Source organism: Venustampulla echinocandica, assembly GCF_003357145.1.
Source record: "Venustampulla echinocandica strain BP 5553 chromosome Unknown scaffold_6, whole genome shotgun sequence".
NCBI classification, from domain to species: Eukaryota; Fungi; Ascomycota; class Leotiomycetes; order Helotiales; family Pleuroascaceae; genus Venustampulla; species Venustampulla echinocandica.
In genome coordinates, this window is record NW_022474211.1 from 1491909 (window position 1) to 1512278 (window position 20370).

Consider the following 20370-nt stretch of genomic DNA (forward strand, 5'->3'; position numbering starts at 1 on the left):
TTCTCTGGCTAGTGGGTCCAAATTTGCTGTACTCAATGCCGACAAGCCTTGTGATATCTCCGTCTCTGCTAAAGAGCTGTTGTGCTCTAGATGATAGAAACGCTCGTGAGCCTCCCTTACTCACTGTGAAACGGTACCTTTATGCGTTTCTCGCTTAATGTAGACATCGCCCAATCCTGCGGCCTGGGAAGGTACGTAGATACCGAGGCAGAACAACTAAGACAAAGCCACTTGGCAGGTGGAGGAATGTTATCAATTATAACAAAAGAGCGTCGGAGTTTCGGATTTTAGCTGCCGGTCCTTACGCGCAAAGAGATATCCGTATATCAACCTGGGTTGGCAATTTCAGAGTCCAGGCAGAAATGTGGTTGGAATTCCGGTGTAGCAAATAAACATGGTGATTCCATTGAAACGAACGATTAATCCTCGTCCATGCCATCCGGGTTAAGCCTTTCAGCTTCTCTTTCGGGATTCCGGTGGCCGTCAATGCTCATGTCATCCCATGGGGTATCACTGTTGTTGCCGTCGTCAGCATTTTCTTCGACCTTAAGGCGATCCATGCCAACATCATCGGCATTGGTATAACCATTCTCGGCAATTTCATCCTCCAGTTTCAGGCGATCGATGCCGTCTTCATCAGGGACGTCGACCCAAATCCGCACAGTCCCATCTAACCCCCCGCTAGCTATTGTTCCACTCGCTCCAGGACATGTATCAATCCAGCAAACCACCCCTTCATGACCGGTAACCCGCTGAACAACGTTCTTGTTTTGTACATCCCAAAAGAGTATGTCACCTTCCTCGCTCCCCGATACTATAAAGCCTTCCGTGCCACCTACTCCAAACGCGCCGCCTAAGGAGTATTTGGTGTTGACGTGACCCTGATACGTTTTTTTGCACTGGCCTGAAACATAGTCCCACAGTCGAATGCAGGAGTCCAGCGTCCAAGCAAGAATGTAGCGGCCATTGGGGGAGAATCGGGCGGTGGTTACGGGAGCATTATCCTCATGGACGAGGGTTCGAAGACATTGTCCAGTTGCTGTGTCCCACACCCGTCTGCGATCAAGTCAGGTCCAAAATCTTGGAAGGGGATCGTACAAAAGTATCCAACTTACATTAGCCCGTCGGTTGAGCAGCTGCAGACCAATGTCCCATCCTTGATAAAATCTACCCCGCCTACCGGATCCGAATGGGCGGGCAGACTCCTCATCTGCCTCCTTGCCCGGAGGTCCCAGAGAAATATAGCCTCATCATAGCTCCCGCTAACCAGCATGTTCCCCTTTGGCGAGAAAGCGAGGGAGTAGACATAATTATGGTGGCCTAAGAGTGGTGCAGGATAGGGTCTTCCAGTCGCTCGATGCCATAATCGTATCGCCTTATCGTCCGACCCCGAAGCAATCGTGTTTGAATCCGGACTCCAAGCAATCGTCGAAACTCCCGCCAAATGTCCCTGCAAGGTGCGCATATGTTTTCCAGTCGCCGCATCCCATATTTTTATGGTGCCGTCTGCGGAGCAACTGGCTATCCAGCGCCCATCCGGGGAGAAGCGCACTTGTGCAACGCCCTTGCGGTGACCTCTGAGGATGAACTTCTGCTTATAGTTAAGTTTCAAAGGCTTGTATGAGGGTGGCGAGGGTCCGCCCAGAGGAGAATGCGAATGTGAAGAGTCACATTCGCGGGGGGTGTCGGTGCTGGTTGGGATCGATCGACTTCTGCTGCGATCGCGATAGGGATGGTCTAACTCGTCGGGACTGCCATCTGAAGCCTGTGATCTCCGCCGATCTTCTGAATCCCGATTCGGGGATCGGTATGGTCCGTCTTCCTCCATCCGCATCCCCATATCCTGATCATCTGGAGAGCTATAGCGAGGGGTTGAGCCCTCACTATCACCACCGTCGTTGTGCACTCGTCGCCTTTTGGATGACCGCCGCTCGCGGGTTGCAGTTGCAGGCGTACCATCTGCGGGCGTACCGTCTGGGGAGTCGAGGTCGGACATTGTGGGCGGGAGATGGGTTGTGATCCAATTGTGGTGCAATTGCGGTGCGTGTAGACCATAAATACCCAGGTAGGCAAATCGAGATCGCAGATCGCGATGTCGACACAAACGAATTTCTCTGTGGCAGACGCGTGACGCGTTGGTGCAGCACAAAATGCAGAGGTCCGGTCCGGTCTGGTAAGCCAGGACCCAGGCACGTAACCTTAAATCGCGGAGAGCGCCGCCTGTTACGGAGTACGCGTTACGAAGGGCTCGTTGAAGCTTGAGCAAGTCAAGGAGTGGCTGAAGCTCGATCAAGCTACATACAAGCTACGAGTATAAACTAAAAGCTAAAAACTAGAATGTTACCTACAGCCTACAGAACTCTACAGCCAAGGCAAGGTACGCTTTGACTTTCAATAACCCTGGGCGCTAATCCCGGATATGGATCCCGTGGGGCAGAGAATGAACTGTGCGATGCGATGTCTCCCGCAATCCAGGAGTCCACGGTCCAGACGCCACTGCCAGAGACACACGTCGTATTTGGTTCTGCATAGTATTATTTAGAGGAGAGGAGATAGCTGCTGAGTCCTGGGCACGGAGTATCTAATAATATATACAATTGTATTGTATACCTACCTTACCTATCTACCCTACAAGGAACTAGCTCCGGTCGTTCTGCACGGAATAGGAGAAATCTCGAGGCATGAACTTCATGCTTTGTTCAAACCGCACCGCTTGCATAACCCACGTTCCCCTCGCTATCTCTACGCCCCTCCCGAAAGCTTCGCCTCATCTTGCTCCCCATAATCTTCAGCTTCTTCAGCCCACCCCCTTTGCGCCACCCATGGATACGGTATAACGGCGCCAACAGAACGGCCTGTAGTTATTACAGTAGCAACCGAGTTAAACCCGACCAACTTCTCTGCGTCGCATGCTCGAGAAAAGAGAGGCTCTCTCTTGTCGCCGCGCCGCGCCTCCCTCTCCGTCCTCTCCGACTCCCCTCCCCTTTCTCCATTTCGAAGAGAAACGAGCACAACCAACCCGCATACAATCATGGACTCTAATCTTCCTGCACCGACCGAAATCAACGTCATCACGCTCAACTGCTGGGGACTGAAATACTTGGCAAAATTCCGCAACGAACGGTTGGCAGAGATTGGGAAACGCATAGCATGCGCAAACCCAGTACCGCAGATCGTCGGGTTGCAGGAATGTTGGACGCATCAAGATTACCAAAGTATTCGACGGCAAACGAAACACATCTTGCCCTATGGGAAGTTTTATCATAGTGGCATCTTTGGCGGCGGGCTGGCAATACTGTCAAAATGGCCAATAGAAGAGGCCTCCATGTTTCGATACCCCCTCAATGGCCGGCCGACTGCCTTTTTCAGAGGGGATTGGTTTGTGGGAAAGGGCGTTGCGTCTGCGAGGATAAGATACGGTCCGGGTCCAAAGGACATCGCGGAGGTTTTCACAACTCATGTAAGAGAGCTCCTACGGGCGCCGCCAGAGTGTCATTCTAACCAATTCAGCTCCATGCGCCTTACGAAAGTGAACCCAACGATTCATACATATGCCACCGGACGGCCCAGGCCTGGGAGATCTCCAAGCTTCTTCGCGGAGCCGCGGAGCGCGGTCACCTCGTCCTTGCGCTTGGAGACTTTAACATGATTCCTCTTTCCCTCGCGCACCGGCTGATATGCACGCACTCGCCAGTGCGCGACGTCTGGCATTTATTACACCCCGACTCTTCGCTTGGATCAGCAGAGGATCCGGTAGAGAAAGCCAGGCGACGGCCAATACCGACTGCCGAGCATAACATTGTGGAGAACGGGGCGACTTGCGACAGTGTCCTCAACACATGGCGGTGGAATAAAGCGCAACAGAAGCGGTTGGGACCGAATCAACCTCCTATTGAAGTGCCACGCGATAGCATAGACCCCAAAGCCAAGCGGTTAGATTACATATTCGCAAGCACCGGTTATTCAATCGCAGAAGGAGGTTGGATTGTCAAATCTGCACGAGTGGGGATGTTAGATCGCCATCCAGAGCTGCAGTGTTCTCTTAGCGACCATTTCTCGATCGAAGCCACACTCCTACACTCCAAAGCCATTGAAGCCGCGGCTTCTAAAGAAGAAAACGACTCGGCTCTCCGAAATGGCACCTTCTTGCAAACCACATCTTCTAGCGAGCGCCGTGCTCGCCACGAACAATTTAAATATTCCCCTCCTCCCCATCTGCCTCTCCACGTCTACGACGAGATCTTAGCCATGGTTGAGAAATACCGCCGGCGTGAAAATCGACAACGCCGCCTTCGCCTTGGACATTTCCTTGGGTCACTGCTAATAAGTATTGGCTGTCTGATAGCCGTCTGGTGGAGTCCTCGGAATTTTGTAGCTTTTCTCTTAATGCTTTTCAGTACATTGTGTTTGAGCGCTGGTGTTATTGATGGGTTAATTGGGGGGTTATTCGTGGGCAGTGAGCTCAGGGCGCTTAAGGAGTTTGAATGGGAGATTAGTAATGCGAAGGCGGCGGCTGGGGGAGAGACGCTTTACTTGGCTCATGAAGGGGTTAAGGATTGGTAGGGCCGCAATGAGGTTCGGGTTACATTGATATCCCGGAAAGGTAGCGGGATGGTATATTATTGTAAGCTTTACTCTATAGTGGTGTATGATTATCACGGAAATGACTGCTTTAAATCGCTCATGCCTCCCTTCAAGATATCGCCCCGGTGCATATTGCTTCGGCGTGTTATTCTTCGAGTCAACCAGTTGCTCAGCTAAAATATGAATGACGGATTGTAGCGGCATTGAGCTCAAACATTGACTCAAGTTCTCTATTTCAAAAGAGACATTTCTCGCTACCAGTTACCAGTAGCGGCATCACTTCCCAGTCAGCGAAAGTACCTCGTCGGCCAAATATCGCTAGGATTACCTATTAAGATTATTATCCTAAAGTGTTGGCGCTCTTGCTATATCTAGCATTTGCATATTTGGTCGTCTATAAAGTATATTCATGAATGATATTTATATGAGAAGGGCGATTGGATTAATGCTCGAATTCTAAAATACCGACAATCACACTCTACCTCCGCAATCTCCCTAGTCTATTCCCTGCCACCGTTCAATCAGTTCTCTACTTGTTCAACTACAAAAGCCACCTATCTTCCTGCCCAAAAGCATCCGCAAGCCTCGATCAGGCTAGCCTCGCCCTTGAGGTCCACTCACAGATTTAGCGTGTAGTGGGTCCGTGACTAGGGTCTGCAGAAGATGGAGTTAGGTGCTAACTCGGTGGAGAAAATAAATCTTGCTTTGGTTAAAAGGAGGAGCTCACATGTCCCTCGTAGATGTCGAAAACTCGGCTGGTTTTTATTCGAGGTTATGGAACTTGGAATGGAGGGGTTAAATTAATTAATATCTATTATATTTAATGAAAATCTAGTATAGAGGCATATCGGTATCTCTATAATGCTCAGCAGGCTAGCAGCTTCAAGAAAATTTCAATAACCGCTCCTTTGAGAAGCAAGATATACCGCTACGTTGTACGGATACTAATAATATATTTCCAGAAATCACATGATATTCTGCACTGTACAGTGAGGTGCAAAAAGTTTGAACCCCCCCCCCTGTTGATGTGGTTACTTTAGGGTAGCTGAGGTGCGTATTTTGAATACTGCCGCCCTGAAAGTAAGTAAGTATCGGAACGCTAGCAAGGGGGGGTGTTCAAACTTATTGCACCTCACTATACAGTACAGCGATTATCTTATCTTATCTTATCTTATCTCAAAGCATGCAGTATTGCAGGGATCTTTATCAATCCGCGCTAGCTCCGGCAAAACAAAAGTCCGTTCCCCAAGATGAACTTCGAACAGCATCAGCACCGCCCTCACTCCTTTACCATCCAGACAGGTGGGAGAGCAATCTCCGGGTAGTATTCTATTTACTTGATCCCTTGAGAATCTGACCCTGACTCTTTTCGGCCCAATCTATGCGATCTTCACCGCCTCCTCGGTAGCTCTGTAGCCAGCTCGGCGCGCCTGCCTAAATCACGGACACGTCTCGTTCGCTGGGCACACTATAGGAACAACTAGCATCTCTTGAGCGATCTGTTGCTGGTGATTATGGAGGCTCTTAGTGAATATATCTGGGTGCCAAATCGCAAGAGGAACAAGTTGAGCTGTTCTGGCGATGAACACCTGCAGGTACGGTTCTTGCCTCTCACCTGTCACCTAGCAACCCTCACCTCTTCACCTCACGATTATTCCACTACATCCGAGGAAATGCAAATGCTGACCACCGTGTAGAATGGGAGTGGACATCAATCCACACTTACCCTCCTTAGTGACACAATTGGAAGCCGATCCCACGCCCCTTTCGACTCCAGTTTCACGTTCGCCTCGCTGCCTATTCCTTCCAACCCATCCGACCATCATTACATCTGCAATATCTCAAAATACATCCCAGCAGGATGTATACGGGTGCAACGGAGCGATTTTGATATACCCTTAGACGTTTGGAAGTCATGCGACTCTTGGCGTGCGTTTTCGCATCCTCGCGATGTGCACAATCCTCGAGCTGGCAATTTCCTGCTCAATGCTCTCCAGGAATCTTTGCTTAGCTCGTTGATCCTATCGCCTTACCGCAGTCTTCACCATATGGGATGGATTCGGATGGAATTCCAGACGCAGGACCCGGATTTAGGACAAGTTCGGGTATACATTCTGCCCGACGATGTAGGGAGGGCTGCAGTCGATAGGCAGCACGAGGGAAATCGCCGTGCGATGCGGCATTTACTCTCACTGTTGGACATCTCCAATAGTACTTGGCAGGGTGACTGGACGGAAGAGGTTGCACCGACTCACGTCGATAGCTCCCTGGACGACACATCCAATGATAATGCTTCATTGTTTTACCTTTTTAACACGCTTCCGTCACCCAAGCCCGACCCCAATATCGTTGCTGATGAGTATGCGAAGGATGCGATGCTTAAGATATTGAACAATGACGTCGAGGATCTCAAAACCACTATGCATGCATATCAGCGTCGGTCAGCAGCATTAATGCTTCAGCGCGAGGCGCAACCTGACAGGATTATTGACCCTAGACTCCGTAGCATCAAAAGTCAGAATGGCTCCATTTGGTATTGCGATGTCGATGCAGGTTCATGCTTTATAGAACCCCGAACTTATGAGGCTGCTAAGGGCGGCATTTGCGCTGAGACTATGGGCCTAGGTAAAACATTGATCTGCCTGTCCTTGATTTTAGCAACTCGAGAATTATCATCTCAGATCCCGGTCGAGCATTCAGTTGGCACAATCCCTATCCGAAATTCGACCGGTTCTCTAAAGGACATGTGCGCAGCGACAATTGGGCGGACTGCAACCCCTTGGAAGGACTACTTTTCAAAGGTCGAGGCTGGCGGTTACGACATGTCAAACTGTATCAATGCGCTTAAGGCAGGGGCTGGGTACTATTATCTTCCCGGCCCTGAGCCTAGAAGAGAATCACGACATTACGTTGAAGCTGCACCTATTAAGATATGGTTAACCGCCGCGACCCTTGTGGTAGTTCCATCGAATCTAGTCGTCCAATGGCAGTCCGAAATTAGAAAGCATACAACGGGTTTGAAGGTACTTGTCATGGATAGGCCCAAATCGAAACTTCCTCCTGCGAGAGAACTCGCCGAGTACGATATTATTCTCTTTAGCAAGCAGCGGTTCGACCAAGAATCTAAGGATGGAACTGATGACCAGGGTCGACGCCGCTCAAGTGCCGTGATAGTCTGCCATTGCACCTACATCGGAGCTACTAGGATACGTGATTGTACTTGTTTTCGAGACGATCGCACATATTGTTCGCCACTAAGACAGCTCCATTTCAAACGAATGATTACTGACGAAGGCCATACGTGGGGTAACTCTTCTCAAAGCTCAAAGACAGAAGCCGTTACAGTGGTCGACTTTCTGCAACTTGACGCTCGGTGGGTGGTCTCTGGCACACCAACCCGAGGTCTATACGGAGCTGAGGTCATTATTGACTCCCAGAGCTCATCCAATGCGAACTCCCCTCTCCCAAACCCCATAGGAGAACCTTTGAGCACCTCACCTACGCCATCCCAGCTCTCCAACGAACGCAAGGATCTTGAGAAACTTGGTAATATAGCCACGACGTACTTGAAAGCCCGTCCTTGGGCAAAATCTTCAGAGGACAACGACAATGCCTCGTGGGTACAGTATGCTATGCAGCCGCGACATGGCTCTAAGAGCCGCGGTAATATGGCATGTCTAAGGGCCACGTTGGAAGGTATGATAATCCGTCACCGACCAGAAGACGTCATGCTCGACGTCCAGCTCCCCCCACTCTATCAAGATATTGTTCATCTTGAGGGCTCCATGCAGGATAAGCTGTCTCTGAATTTGTTCTCAATGATGATTACCTCGAACGCTGTTACTTCCGAACGGAAGGATGCGGACTATCTGTTCCATTCCCGCCAACGAGCGGCACTTCAAGAGCTTGTGTCGAACTTGCGCCAAGCGTCTTTCTTCTGGTCTGGCTATCAACGAGAAGAGGTTGTTACAGCGGTCAATTTAGCCCAGAAGTTCTTAACGGAGGGGCAGGTACATGTAAGCAAAGAGGACCAAGTTCGACTAAAGGATGCTCTTGTAGTGGGCGAAACATTCTTGTCGAACAACATCTCTAATGCAGTGAGCTCACTCCATGAGATGCCCATATGCGTTCAGAACGACTTCCCAGAAGCAGCCAGGGTTGCTTGGTCATTGGACAAAGACTCGCGAAACCCAACTTTGATTGGAGCAACCATGGTCCACACGGCGCAAAAGTTTCTTAACTCGCAACTGTGGAAGGAGGACCCGATTAGTGGCATGGCCGTTGCTGGTGACAATGCCATGGCGGATGCCTACCGTGCCCAGAGTTTTCAATACGTTGGTCGCCAGAAGAAGAGTAAACATGATCACGCAGCTGAGGGAGCGCCCATCTTGGCCGGTGGCCTTACTGTTGGCGGTGGATCTGGTCCTAAGACGAAGCCTCGATTAGCTTCTTCTGCAGGACCTTTGAAGGCTACCGCCTTCCCGCCTGTCATAGATCTTGCAACAACTGCCAAGGATTCGCCTGGTGGCCCAAAGCCCAAATCTATTATGAGAAATACCGGGCAAAATACAGCTACTCTAGACCCATCATCACCACTAGCCACTGCCAGGATTGTCTCTACCGGCTCCGCAAAGCTTTCATATCTGATAGACAAAATTATGATACATCAGTCCAGGGAAAAGATTCTAATTTTCTACGAAGCTGACAATGTAGCATATTACATTGCCCAGGCACTAGAATGTTTGGGCATTGAGCATCTGATTTACTCAAAGAGCCTCACTCCCGAGCGTCGTGCCCAATATGTGGTCACGTTCAATCAAACCGAACTGTTCAGAGTTCTACTTATGGAAATCTCGCAGGCCGCCTTCGGATTAGACATGAGCTCTGCATCCCGTGTCTACTTTGTCAATCCGGTCTTCTCTCCCCAAGTTGAGGCCCAAGCCGTCAAGCGCGCTCACCGAATCGGCCAAGTCAGGCCCGTATACGTTGAAACACTGGTTCTTAACGGCAGCATCGAAGAAGTCATCGTTGAGCGCCGAAAAAACATGAGCAATGAAGAACATACAAGTTGTAAGAGTATTCTTGATGATCAGACTATGTACGACTGGATTCGTAATGTGCGATTCTTACCCATACTTACTGATGATGTGCCTGGTCCGGAGCAAATGGCCAAACTTGAGACGCCGCAACCTCTTTTCGGAAGGCAGACAGGCTCGTCGTCGGCAATTCATGATCCGGATGCAAATATTATTGGGGCTTCAAACCAGAGTAAAAAGAATGGGAAGAGGCGGGTGACGGTGGCTTTCGCTGGGGCTTCAGATGACGACGATGTATCCAGTCAGTAACCTCAGGCTGGATAAGTGGAGCGATTTGAAATTAGAAAACTGTGCCTTGATTTGTAACTATGAAGCTCGACTTGTACGGCGCCATTTGCTCATCATGACATAGTAGACTGAACTAAAGCAATAGTTTCTTCTGCTAGAAGCTGGACATCCCCTGGAAATCGTGCACTGAGGTAGTTATACGTGTCGTCCTGTACAACGAACCTAGAATAAATCAGCTATAAGTATAATATATCGGTATTTATAGTCGCTTACGGTTTCGGGATTAGGCTGCTCTTGAACTGCTTATCCGGATTCTCCAGACGCTTTCGAACCTTCAGCGAGATTAGAATTAGAATAATCGATGAAGCGATGGTGAAATAAGCATACCACCTCCTCAACATTGGCACTTCCAGAGCCATACGTCTTGTAATAGTCGCCCATGAATACCTTAGTTGACCAATATGCGAGTTGCTCAAACTTTGTTGGCAATGAAGTAGTAGTACATTTGTGAAGAATACTCTTCCCATCTGATGCTTCGGCCTCTGCTAGCACCTGGACGCCATGGCACACGGCTGATACAGACCTAGTACTTGGCTTTCTGGTCATTGGGAAATAAGTTGCTAGATGTGTACGGATAATCGCAGAGTCAAGGAGCTGACGAACACCCTTGTCGTGTCCTCCAGGGATATAAACCAGGTTGTACGTCTCTAGAGTGAAATCCGGGGATGACCACGATAGTGGATTCTTGAACTCTGAAGTATTACACATATCCTTATAGGCTTCTAGGGTAGGTTTACTAGCGCCAAGTAGCTTTTGTGTGAACCCTTCGAGCAGCTTCTTGTCGCAGGCCGGCGTATTGCCATTCTCAGTGGCAAATTGCACCTCGAATCTAGCTTCCTTGAAAGCCGCAAAAGCTACAGCAGTTTCTAAATGATTTCAGTTAATAATTCCGTTTCTTAGAGAAGATAGTAGCAAACCTGTCGGATCATGGCCGTAATCTGACATAGGTATCAAAACCTTGATAACAGACATTATGGTAGGCGAATAGTGGATCTGACCCGATTTTATGTAAGATGTTGTCGATTTTGAAGGTCCAATGGCAAGGGTTATATATTCGTGGTGTAGTAGTTTGCAGAAAATAAGCTGGGTGAGATTTCGCTACCTTACCTTCTTATGAGGAAATGGAGGGTTGAGGCCGAGGCGTAGCGAAGGTTTCTAGACACGTGAAGAAGGAGTCCCTGCATTGAAAACGGGGGTACTGGCTAGACTGTATTATCTGGCGGTGGCTGGCATTGACATTCTCCAGCTCGACTTTCCACTACTTGCGCGTAGGTTATTTGTGTAAAATAATCCAATACCTAGTTTGTAAGGTTTGAGAATAACACGATCGTTCATAACCAAAGGCTGTTGCAGCATCCTCCAATATCATGTCACGTCATTTGACTGGTCGTATCATATCATTGTCGATCCTCTCGGAAGATGCCGTCTTCGCTTATGCACTTCAACGACCTGGGTTGGATGATGAAACATATCTGTATCTGAACTCATCAAAGCGGGGCTGAGCACGAGAGTATTCTTTACTTACTTAGCACTAGGCTTTTCCCCGCATTATTTTAGGCAATGTGGCGTTCTACTAGCACGGGAATTGGAATAAAGGGGTCCATTATTGCGGTCCGAGCCATCGTCGGCTTATTCCCTTCCAACAAGCGGCGTCTGGGACAGGTGGCGTAAATCACTTAAGATAAGTACTTAGCAGACTGTTTTATCTATCTTGGGCTTATTCCGTTCTAACAAGGGGGTTTGGGATAGGTAGCGTAAATCACTAAAGATAGGTAATAGGCAGTTTTTATAAGCCCAGCCTCCGCCCTTCAAGTCTCAGCCGCTTAGTCCAAATATAAGCTGGTTTGCCAGAAGCCAAAACTCCTCCTAACGCCACCCGCTCGTCATTCGGTGCTTTTTTGTCTGCTTGCTAGGACACTGTGGTATTAAAAGCCAGCTCCCTCTCGACTCTTCTGTCTGCGTTATGCTCCAGCAACCCTACTCTCTATCGACAATGCTAGTCCAGTGTCCCTCTCTGCAAAATGAACGACGATAACCGGGGTTCGATGGTGTCGGTGTCGGCGATCGTGTTCACTGCCCTCTCCATCTTTACTATGCTACTGCGCGGCTATGTCCGCGCGTATATGCTCAGGTCGTTTGGCTTCGACGATTGGGTGATGTTGCTGACGGTGGTGGGTGCCGATAGCGATGCTTTCCGTCGATTTCGAACTCGAGTTAACATGACTTTCTAGGTCTTGTTTGTCATCTATAGCGTATTCGCTCTGCTAGGCGTCCAAGCCGGCATTGGTAGGCCGATATCAAGCCTCACCCTCGAAGCGGCATCAACGGCTCTCAAGGTTGGTCGTCCATGTGTCCTCGTTAGCATCCACGCCCTTCCCCAAATCACACGGTAACACGGTGTCCGTCTTTAGAACTGGTGGTTTTGCACGCTCTTCTACTCCCTCAGCAGCACTGCCCTCAAGGTTGCCATCGGGTCGTTCCTCTTACGCGTCACGAAAGTCGAGGTTCAGGTGTATATACTCTGGGCGGCCATGGCTTTGTCGGTCGCCTTTGGCACCTCCTTCTTTTTCTTCTACCTCTTCCGATGCTCGCCTTTCGCTGCCTTCTGGGATACAACCGGTGCCGTGGGCGGCACCTGCATCCCCACCGTCTACCTCACCAACATGACCTATGCCCACGCTGCCATCCTCTGTGTCGTCGACTGCACTTTCGCCATCATTCCTAGCTTCATCGTGCGGGGGCTGCAGATAAACCGCCGCTCAAAGGCCGTTGTCTGCTTCATTCTCACCTTGGGGGCAGCGTAGGTCCCCCCCTTTTCCATCAAATGTTCGCTGACGGTAAAAAGAGGCTGCATTATAACCTTCATTCGCCTGCCGGCCATCCAAGATCTTACTATATCTCCTGACTTCCTCCTTACGCCCAATTTCTGCCTTCCCCCATTCCCTCCCTCCTTCGCGCTTACAGCAGTTGACACTTCACTCTACTTACCATACTAATCTTCCCTAAAGACGACTCCACTGAACTAGCAATGTGGGCCATTATCGAGCCGGGCATGGGCATCACAGCCGCCAACCTCGCCACTTTGCGGCCCCTCTTCCGCAGCATTCTCGGCGGCGACTCCAACGCCACACCCCCTTGCCGTTCTCTCCCCGCCATTGTACTCTCCTCCAGGCGTAGCCGCGAGTTGCCGGAGCCTGCGGCATTCCAGTCCCTCGGCACGCCATCCGAGATCGATGTGGATGGTAACACCGCTAGTTGGGAGGACATGGAGATTGTGAAGACAAGCCAGGTGAAACTTCGCAATATGGACCAGACCGGCGAGATGGCCCGGTGTTCCATGCCAGGGAGATGAGTGATCGGTGAAGACTGAGGAGACGGGTGGTGTAGATGTCAGCCTCGACGAAACCAAATGGTGTAGTCCATGGCCAGAGAGAATTCAAAGCTCTGGCTTCGATGATATTCTCGACTTATTTATAGGGATCCATCCCAGCCGTAGGGATGTATTTGCTCTTTACACTTCAAAATACGCCTCGTACTAGGAGGGGTAAATTTAGTGATTCATAAAAGTAATGCGTATAACCTATAATACGCATTTATTCGTAAATATAGCAAAAAGGACCGTCGATTGTGCTAACCAAGTCCCCCATTTTGTACACCTACTTCTTATATAGAACTCTTTTATTCTAAAGAGAGTTTTTTAAGTAGTTAGTAATTAATTAGTATCTTATATTACATTACGTTATATATTACTACTATCTTTTCAGATATAAAAAACTTTAGAGTTTAGTTCCTAATTCCTTTTATAGACTGAATCGACTAGAAGAGTTTTACTTATCTATGTATATAATAGAATATTCAATTATATTGCCCTCTAGCTCTAGTTATAAGAATCGATATTCTACTTAGCTTAGCTACTCCTAACTTTGGGCGTTCTAGCTAAGAGCATATTTCATGTTATTGATATAATTGAGTCTTAGACTCGTTGAATATCTATATACACATTCTCTCTAGATACGTTTTCTATTTTTCTCTTCGCTTCTTCCTTCGCCATCGGATATAAATTGTCGCTCTTTATACTACCGTATCCTTCTTTGCAATAGCGCTTACTCCTCCTTTTTCGCCGTCCCAGAAGAGGGAGAAGAAAACCGCTTCTTAATGGCAGCAATCATCCTACCCAACCAAAATACATTTAAAACCTGCAACGTAACATGTCCACCTAGATACAACACCACTAGCCACACCGGCAAAGCCGTGTCTCTACCATACATCATCATCTCCTCATTAGTACTAGATTTCAAAGTATGGTCGAAATGCCGAGCATTCCACACGTCCCTATAGATGTTGAAGGAGGAATATGCACCCCAGACGATACGGCAGCTGAAAAATACGGATATGAGTGCTAGGCCGTTGTATAGTTGTGCTCTTGAGCCTGTCATATCGAGTTTATCGAAGAACCAGTGGAGGTTGAGGAATGGGGTAGAGAGCTCGTAGAGCATGAATACGCAGCCGTAATAGTTGAATATCGGACGCTATAAATTTTCAAAAGAGAAAAATTAGTACGTAGATATGTCTTCCCTTTGCAAAATCTATTATACCGTTTGGGGAGAATGAGAGTGGGAGTGGGGCAGTCTTACAAACCCAAGCGTATACGTCAAAAGACAGCTCGAAGCATGTGCCAACATGCCCAATCCAAAGACATCCAAATGCCGAATCATAACTGCTAAGTCGAACAAGAAGTATCCTGTTGCGAGAGCCTGCACCATCCCCGCCGCTCCAGTGTACCCCCACATCCTCTCCTCGAGATTCATACCTCTCCTTTCATCATCTACGGCCATGACCCACAATGCCAGCGCACTGATGGCCACGCTCTGGACAAGGGATGCACAGTGCATGTTCCATCGTAACCTGCTCTCCCGTGATAGCTTTGAGTATCTGTTTGGGAGGAGGAATCGGGATAGTGGAGGAGCTATGTATTCGAAAATGGCATGGTAAACGGCAAATGCGAGAAGGATTTCGTGGATGTGGAGGGGGAGTGTATATAAGTGGAGGGCATCGGTGACTGGCTGGATGAGGGCTTGGGGGGAAGCCAGTGGTGGTTGGAAGGGGTCGATCATCGCATGGAGAGGGCACCCGCTGCCTAGGCCAAATAGATCAGTGCTATGGTTTATATTCTAGGAGGCAAAGGTCAATACTTTTTCTGGAGAAGACCACCCCTCATATGGAGATAGGGATGGTGGGGGGGTGGTAGGATACAAGGATGAAATTGAAGTGACCTACGTCCGCAAGCCTCTATCTTGCCCTTTCCCTTGGTTCCGTGCGTACGAGGCTGACACTTGATCAAGCGCTCGGGGTTCTAGGCCCAAGCAAGGCAAAACAGTGACGGCAATGTCCACCGGTACTGCAATTCGTATATATCTGCTTTCGGTGTGCCCCGCTACACAACAAATATCTGTCCAAATGAGAGAAAAGACACGGCGACGGTGAAGGAAACAGAAACAGAACAGAAGAGCGCAGGCTGACACGAAGATAGCTAAGGATATAGCCAAGTGCCGAGGCACCTATGGCGTCGACTTACGGCGCAGGGAATGGTGAGATAGGAGGCGGAGTACTTCCCGCCAGCGCAGGCGTTACGTACTCGTATAGTACAGCGAAGATATCATCTTGATACTCGCTACTCACTCACCGTATTTTGAACCCACAGCCACGACGAAGATAAGGGGGTGTGTGGTTGCAGCTAGCTGCCTTGTACCATATGGGTATTGGATGTCGTTTTGGAGTTTATGTTTGGTGACGCAGTCAGGGCCCAAAGTCAACAAGGGGATCTGCAGGGACTTCCGCCGCCCCGCTCCGCTCCGCCCCGCCCCGAAAATCTGGATAATTCCCGGGAATCTGGTTGGCTTGAACAGAGAGAGATAGTGAGATACTGTGGGTTGACGATAAGGCGAGGAACGACCTGTCCGGCTGGCATGTGAAATACAACATTTTCTTGCCTCCATAAGTTATAGTGCTAATAGTATAATTGTAATTGATATTGAGTACTCGAGTATGCATTTCTTTGGCTTCATTCATTTACTCCTCGCTGGCATCTATGTAATGGTAGGCCCAGCAATGCGCCACCCCTTTCCCACCCAATCCAGTTCGCCAGAGAAGATCCAACAACGGTAACTCCGTCCTTTTGATGTCGCAAACCATGCATCATCGGTGGAAAATGCTAGGTCAATAAACGCGACACCTTAAAAATGTATATGTATGTACGGGCCAGATCGAAAAACGATTTCCATTCCCGCCTCATCTATGCCAAATACCGGTATGTAGGAATAGCGGCGTCCTCCACACGTTCCAGGTATTCCCGCTCAATCAGACTTTCGACACGGCGCTTCATCATCCCTAGGTCAGGCTTGAAACGCTGGGATAACTGAGTGATGACCTCGGTGAAGAGCATTTGGTGGGTGAGTTTTTTGCGTGCCCTGTATCGTGTTGTTAGCTGTTAGGTTCTGGGAGAGATGATAAGGCGAACAAACTTCATGATTCGGACGATCACAGTGTCAATGAGATTTCCACGATGTTCGTCATTTCTATCCTCGGTATCCTTCCGCTCTTCCTCGCCCTCCACCTTATTAACAGCCCCAGATATCACGGGCACTTTTATCTTGACCGCCTTGCTCGTAAAACTAGCATTAAAGGTGAATGTATCACCCGGTTTAGGAAGATCCTTGTTTGCAGGTTGCTTGAGTAGAACTCTTGCCTTGGGAAGAACAGAGAGAGTATAAAGCATGCGACTGAGGTCCTGTGTCGGAATGTTTGTCCGCTCTTGAATCTCTTCAAACGAGAGATATTCGCCTTGGGCAAGGTCGTTGAATAGAAGTAGAACAATCATGCCGTATGTATTAACGTTCAGCTCATGTCTCCGTTCGCGGCCCAGAATTCCCTCTTTGCCAGGGACCCTTGGGAATACACAGCGAATATCTGCGTTGCCAAGGAATCCCAGCCAGGTCAACATTCTACCGTTTCGCTCTTTTAGGTAGAAAGCTTTGAATGACTCCTGGAGGGTGCTGATTTCCGAAGGCCAGGTACAATTTTGGCGCGCGTGTTCTCCTCTAGTGTTGCCACCCCCCATAGCCTCCATCGGCCAGTGGTTTGTTGTCAAAACACTAACGCTCAAATCAATTTGCTTCCTATCCATATCACCCAGGTTCTGGATATGAGTCCGGTAGCCAGTTGTGAGATCATCGGACATGGTCATATCCTTGAACATGCCTTCTAGTTTCGTGGTGAAGGCGTTACCAATTTCGAGCTTCATCCTCGATATCATCTGTTTCTCGACATCACCACTCTCGGACTTGCCGAACAACAATCGCCGAGCGAGATGCTTTTTGTAATAGCGTTCGAATATATCCTTTTCCTGAATATATCTAATTAAGATCGTGGCTTTGTCAAGGATACTATCAATCTCGGCCTCGGTCTTGCCCTTGATTCCACGCTTCAGATTGTCATCGATGAAAAGCGAGACATATTCTGCACATCGTGGGAACATATTGATGAAATCGGAGAAACTCTTGGTGAGTGCAGTTTGAAGGATTAGATCTTCATTCAGACACCTTTTCCACATCGTGTCAAACTTGTCCTTCAGATGAAGAACCTCATCAACCCATTTGATAGCAGCAGCAGTCTGCTTAGATGCTGTATTTTGCTTCGCTGCTTTCGACTTTTCACCACCTTCGGTAGCGTCAGCCTCCTCTGTAGGAACGGTACTGGCCGAGAAGTCGGCATTGGTAACGATCTTATTTATATCGGATCCCATATCCATCACCCGAGCCTGGAGGGCTTTCTTTAAGGGCGCCTTCAATGGATCTACCCGAGAAATGTGTTGGTAAAGGAGTGCTAGGTCGTCAAAGCAATCATTTTCGATCATGGCTTTGATGCCACTTCCTTCCATTGCTAGAAAATCCGAGAGATGGCGGCTAATCATCTCCTCTTCTACCACCACCGCGATCTTTTGCTTGCTGAGCACCGATATGGTGGTCTCACATCTGACGACTTCTTCATCCAGACGCTTCTTAGTTTGCCGTAGCCATGTGCTGGCGTCAGAGTTTCGTAGCAGCGAGACACATTCGTTGTGGTAGAACGTTCGGCTTGCCTTCAAGAATTCAACCTCAAAGACAGTCAAGTACAGCTTCTCAGACTCGTTTTCCTCATCGGTTTCATATAAACCCTCGAGCATGTATATGCAAGACCGAATAAGGTGCTTGTTGATCACATCCCCCTCTCGCTCCATACCGATCTGGTCCAAAATAACGGAGTTTAGGATGTCGAAGGTAATAAGCTTGCTGTCTGTGGCACCAAGCGGAGAGCGTAGAATGTCATCGCGAAATAGACCCATAGCTGTCGTGAATATTGAGGCTTTCCTGTTGTCTGAACAGTAAACACGGTCCATGTACATCAAGATATCCGTGGTCATGTTCATGACCGTAATGTGGTCCTCCCATGATGCCTTCAACCCCTTCAAAAACTCCTCGCCCGTAAGCCTCCGCTCGTTTGCGGTGGTGGTTCCAGTCACACCGCCTAGTGTGATATTAAGCAAGTTGGTCGTGATGAGCTTGTGAATAGCGGGCATAACCTTGCTGGCGAACCATTGCTTTTCAAAGTCCTTGACCCGATCATATAGCCGGTCGCCTTGTTTCTTTAGGACTATCTTGTATGAGGCGCGATAGAGCTGTTCGAATGAGAGTGTGGAGGCATTCTTCTCGTGGATCTCGCGTAACGCCGACCGGAGGATATCCCACATGGCGTCGAAGTCGTCGCTGCCGCCATGGCCGGCTATGGGCTATGAAAATAGTCAGCTAGGTATGCTAATATAGCAGGGGAATGTAGAACTGCAAGATTTGGATAAGGTGGAAGCGGAGTGGTACCAAGCACTTCTTCTGGCTTCGACGAGGCGCATACGCAAGGGTGCGGTCAAAAGAAGCCGTACCCGCCATGGTCATGATCCCCAGTATGTTGAGTATGGCACTTCGATGCTGGGAAACAGCGGAGCTGCAGCGCCACGTTGCTGCGTGTGACATGAAAAGGACATGAGAAGTGAAGGTCAAGGAAGGTGACTGACTTCACTATGAATCAACAAATGAAGTTGCACTTACTCTGCGAGGAGGCCGGATCTTGCCTCTGCCACGGCCGGAAATCATTATGGCAACTACTCAAACCTCAGAGTTCCCACCACAAGCCTTGTTGCAGGAATCAAAACAGACTCCGGCCGAGGGTTCGAGGAGCTCGGATACTGCAGTTTGGTGGGGGTGGGGAACGCTGTAGTTAAAGGGTAATCGCAGGTGCCATGCATAGCGTGGGCTCCATGGGTATATCTCCCGGTCTAATGTAACCTTCTGTACTGTTTAGATATCTGAGCGGCCGGTAAAGAGAAAGTGACGTGGTGACAATGTTCCAATCTAGATTTATATGTTTTCCGTTGATGTAGAATCCGTGGTTGGCGACAAGGCTCCCGAGTGGCAAAACCTCGGCTTTTAAAATCTGGAGCTAGATGAATCAAGCTTAAATCCGACGTTTTGCCGCGCCACACCGCCATACATTGTGGCACCAGCGCAAACCGTGAAATAATTGAGCGACATCGACATCGACATCGACATTACCTCGACTCAAACCTTCCTTGGCATAAATAGGACTTTCCACATTCAAAATGCCTCCAGCCTCTATAAACTCCCTATCCCGATCGGCCTTCCGAACCCTCTCTCGAAACGCCTTCTCCCTAGTTCGTCCGCTTCCAACTAGTACAACCCGTCGACTTGCTTCAATACCTCTTTCCACGATACGCCTCTCCTCAAACCAGTCGCCTTCATCCGAGAACCCTGTGACCAGCACTTCCACAAATGCATCGGTTTCCCAGCACAATAAAAAACCCCGTTTTGCCGTTCCTCCGCCCCCAAACCCCCCAAAACCCGAGTACGAAATGACATTTACATGTACCCCTTGTTCCACGCGGTCCACGCATCGAGTCTCGAAACAGGGCTACCATTTTGGAAGTGTACTTATTACATGTCCTGAGTGTAGGAATAGACATGTCATTAGTGACCATTTAAATGTATGTTCTTCCTGCAGTTATGGAGTTGGGGTTATCGATGCTAATAGACAATCTAGTTTTTTGGCGATAAAAATATAACGCTTGAAGACATAATGCGGGAAAAGGGCCAAATTATTAAGAAAGGCACGTTGAGTGAGGATGGGAATGTTGAGTTTTGGGAGGATAGGAGAGTGAATAATACGAGGTCGAATCCGCGCTCCTCGGAGGTGGAAACGGAAAGCACCAAGCAAGAGAGTTAGGAGCTAGACTGCTCTCGACATGATGATAATAACCAGCGGACTGGAGTTCTGGGGTACTGATGCGGTGGGAGGT

The 20370-nt window shown here is 48.9% G+C and overlaps 9 protein-coding genes across 9 annotated transcripts; 5 read left to right on the forward strand and 4 right to left on the reverse strand.

Moving 5' to 3' along the window:
• Positions 1-419: 419 nt before the first annotated feature.
• BP5553_07904 (WD40 repeat-like protein) lies at positions 420-1996 on the reverse strand (the record flags this gene model as incomplete). The annotated part of the gene is made up of 2 exons (XM_032016527.1): positions 420-1056; positions 1116-1996. The coding sequence occupies 2 exons, from the start codon at positions 1994-1996 to the stop codon at positions 420-422; spliced, it is 1518 nt and encodes a 505-aa protein (XP_031867758.1).
• A 1035-nt stretch (positions 1997-3031) lies between these two features.
• On the forward strand, positions 3032-4563 carry BP5553_07905 (DNase I-like protein; the record flags this gene model as incomplete). The annotated part of the gene is made up of 2 exons (XM_032016528.1): positions 3032-3460; positions 3511-4563. 2 exons carry the CDS (start codon positions 3032-3034, stop codon positions 4561-4563), a joined length of 1482 nt encoding a protein of 493 aa, XP_031867759.1.
• A 1535-nt stretch (positions 4564-6098) lies between these two features.
• BP5553_07906 (uncharacterized protein) lies at positions 6099-9929 on the forward strand (the record flags this gene model as incomplete). Its single annotated transcript, XM_032016529.1, has 2 exons — positions 6099-6179; positions 6282-9929. The coding sequence occupies 2 exons, from the start codon at positions 6099-6101 to the stop codon at positions 9927-9929; spliced, it is 3729 nt and encodes a 1242-aa protein (XP_031867760.1).
• Positions 9930-10021: 92 nt separating this feature from the next.
• Positions 10022-10940, reverse strand: BP5553_07907 (Class I glutamine amidotransferase-like protein; the record flags this gene model as incomplete). Its single annotated transcript, XM_032016530.1, has 4 exons — positions 10022-10130; positions 10182-10240; positions 10296-10834; positions 10886-10940. 4 exons carry the CDS (start codon positions 10938-10940, stop codon positions 10022-10024), a joined length of 762 nt encoding a protein of 253 aa, XP_031867761.1.
• Positions 10941-11989: 1049 nt separating this feature from the next.
• Positions 11990-12772, forward strand: BP5553_07908 (uncharacterized protein; the record flags this gene model as incomplete). Its single annotated transcript, XM_032016531.1, has 3 exons — positions 11990-12139; positions 12200-12304; positions 12380-12772. 3 exons carry the CDS (start codon positions 11990-11992, stop codon positions 12770-12772), a joined length of 648 nt encoding a protein of 215 aa, XP_031867762.1.
• Positions 12773-12996: 224 nt separating this feature from the next.
• On the forward strand, positions 12997-13320 carry BP5553_07909 (uncharacterized protein; the record flags this gene model as incomplete). The annotated part of the gene is made up of 1 exon (XM_032016532.1): positions 12997-13320. One exon carries the CDS (start codon positions 12997-12999, stop codon positions 13318-13320), a length of 324 nt encoding a protein of 107 aa, XP_031867763.1.
• Positions 13321-14071: 751 nt separating this feature from the next.
• BP5553_07910 (Uncharacterized protein) lies at positions 14072-15082 on the reverse strand (the record flags this gene model as incomplete). The annotated part of the gene is made up of 2 exons (XM_032016533.1): positions 14072-14497; positions 14603-15082. 2 exons carry the CDS (start codon positions 15080-15082, stop codon positions 14072-14074), a joined length of 906 nt encoding a protein of 301 aa, XP_031867764.1.
• A 1178-nt stretch (positions 15083-16260) lies between these two features.
• Positions 16261-18946, reverse strand: BP5553_07911 (Cullin-domain-containing protein; the record flags this gene model as incomplete). Its single annotated transcript, XM_032016534.1, has 3 exons — positions 16261-16435; positions 16490-18792; positions 18878-18946. The coding sequence occupies 3 exons, from the start codon at positions 18944-18946 to the stop codon at positions 16261-16263; spliced, it is 2547 nt and encodes an 848-aa protein (XP_031867765.1).
• Positions 18947-19656: 710 nt separating this feature from the next.
• On the forward strand, positions 19657-20297 carry BP5553_07912 (uncharacterized protein; the record flags this gene model as incomplete). The annotated part of the gene is made up of 2 exons (XM_032016535.1): positions 19657-20058; positions 20115-20297. 2 exons carry the CDS (start codon positions 19657-19659, stop codon positions 20295-20297), a joined length of 585 nt encoding a protein of 194 aa, XP_031867766.1.
• Between the last annotated feature and the right edge of the window lie 73 nt (positions 20298-20370).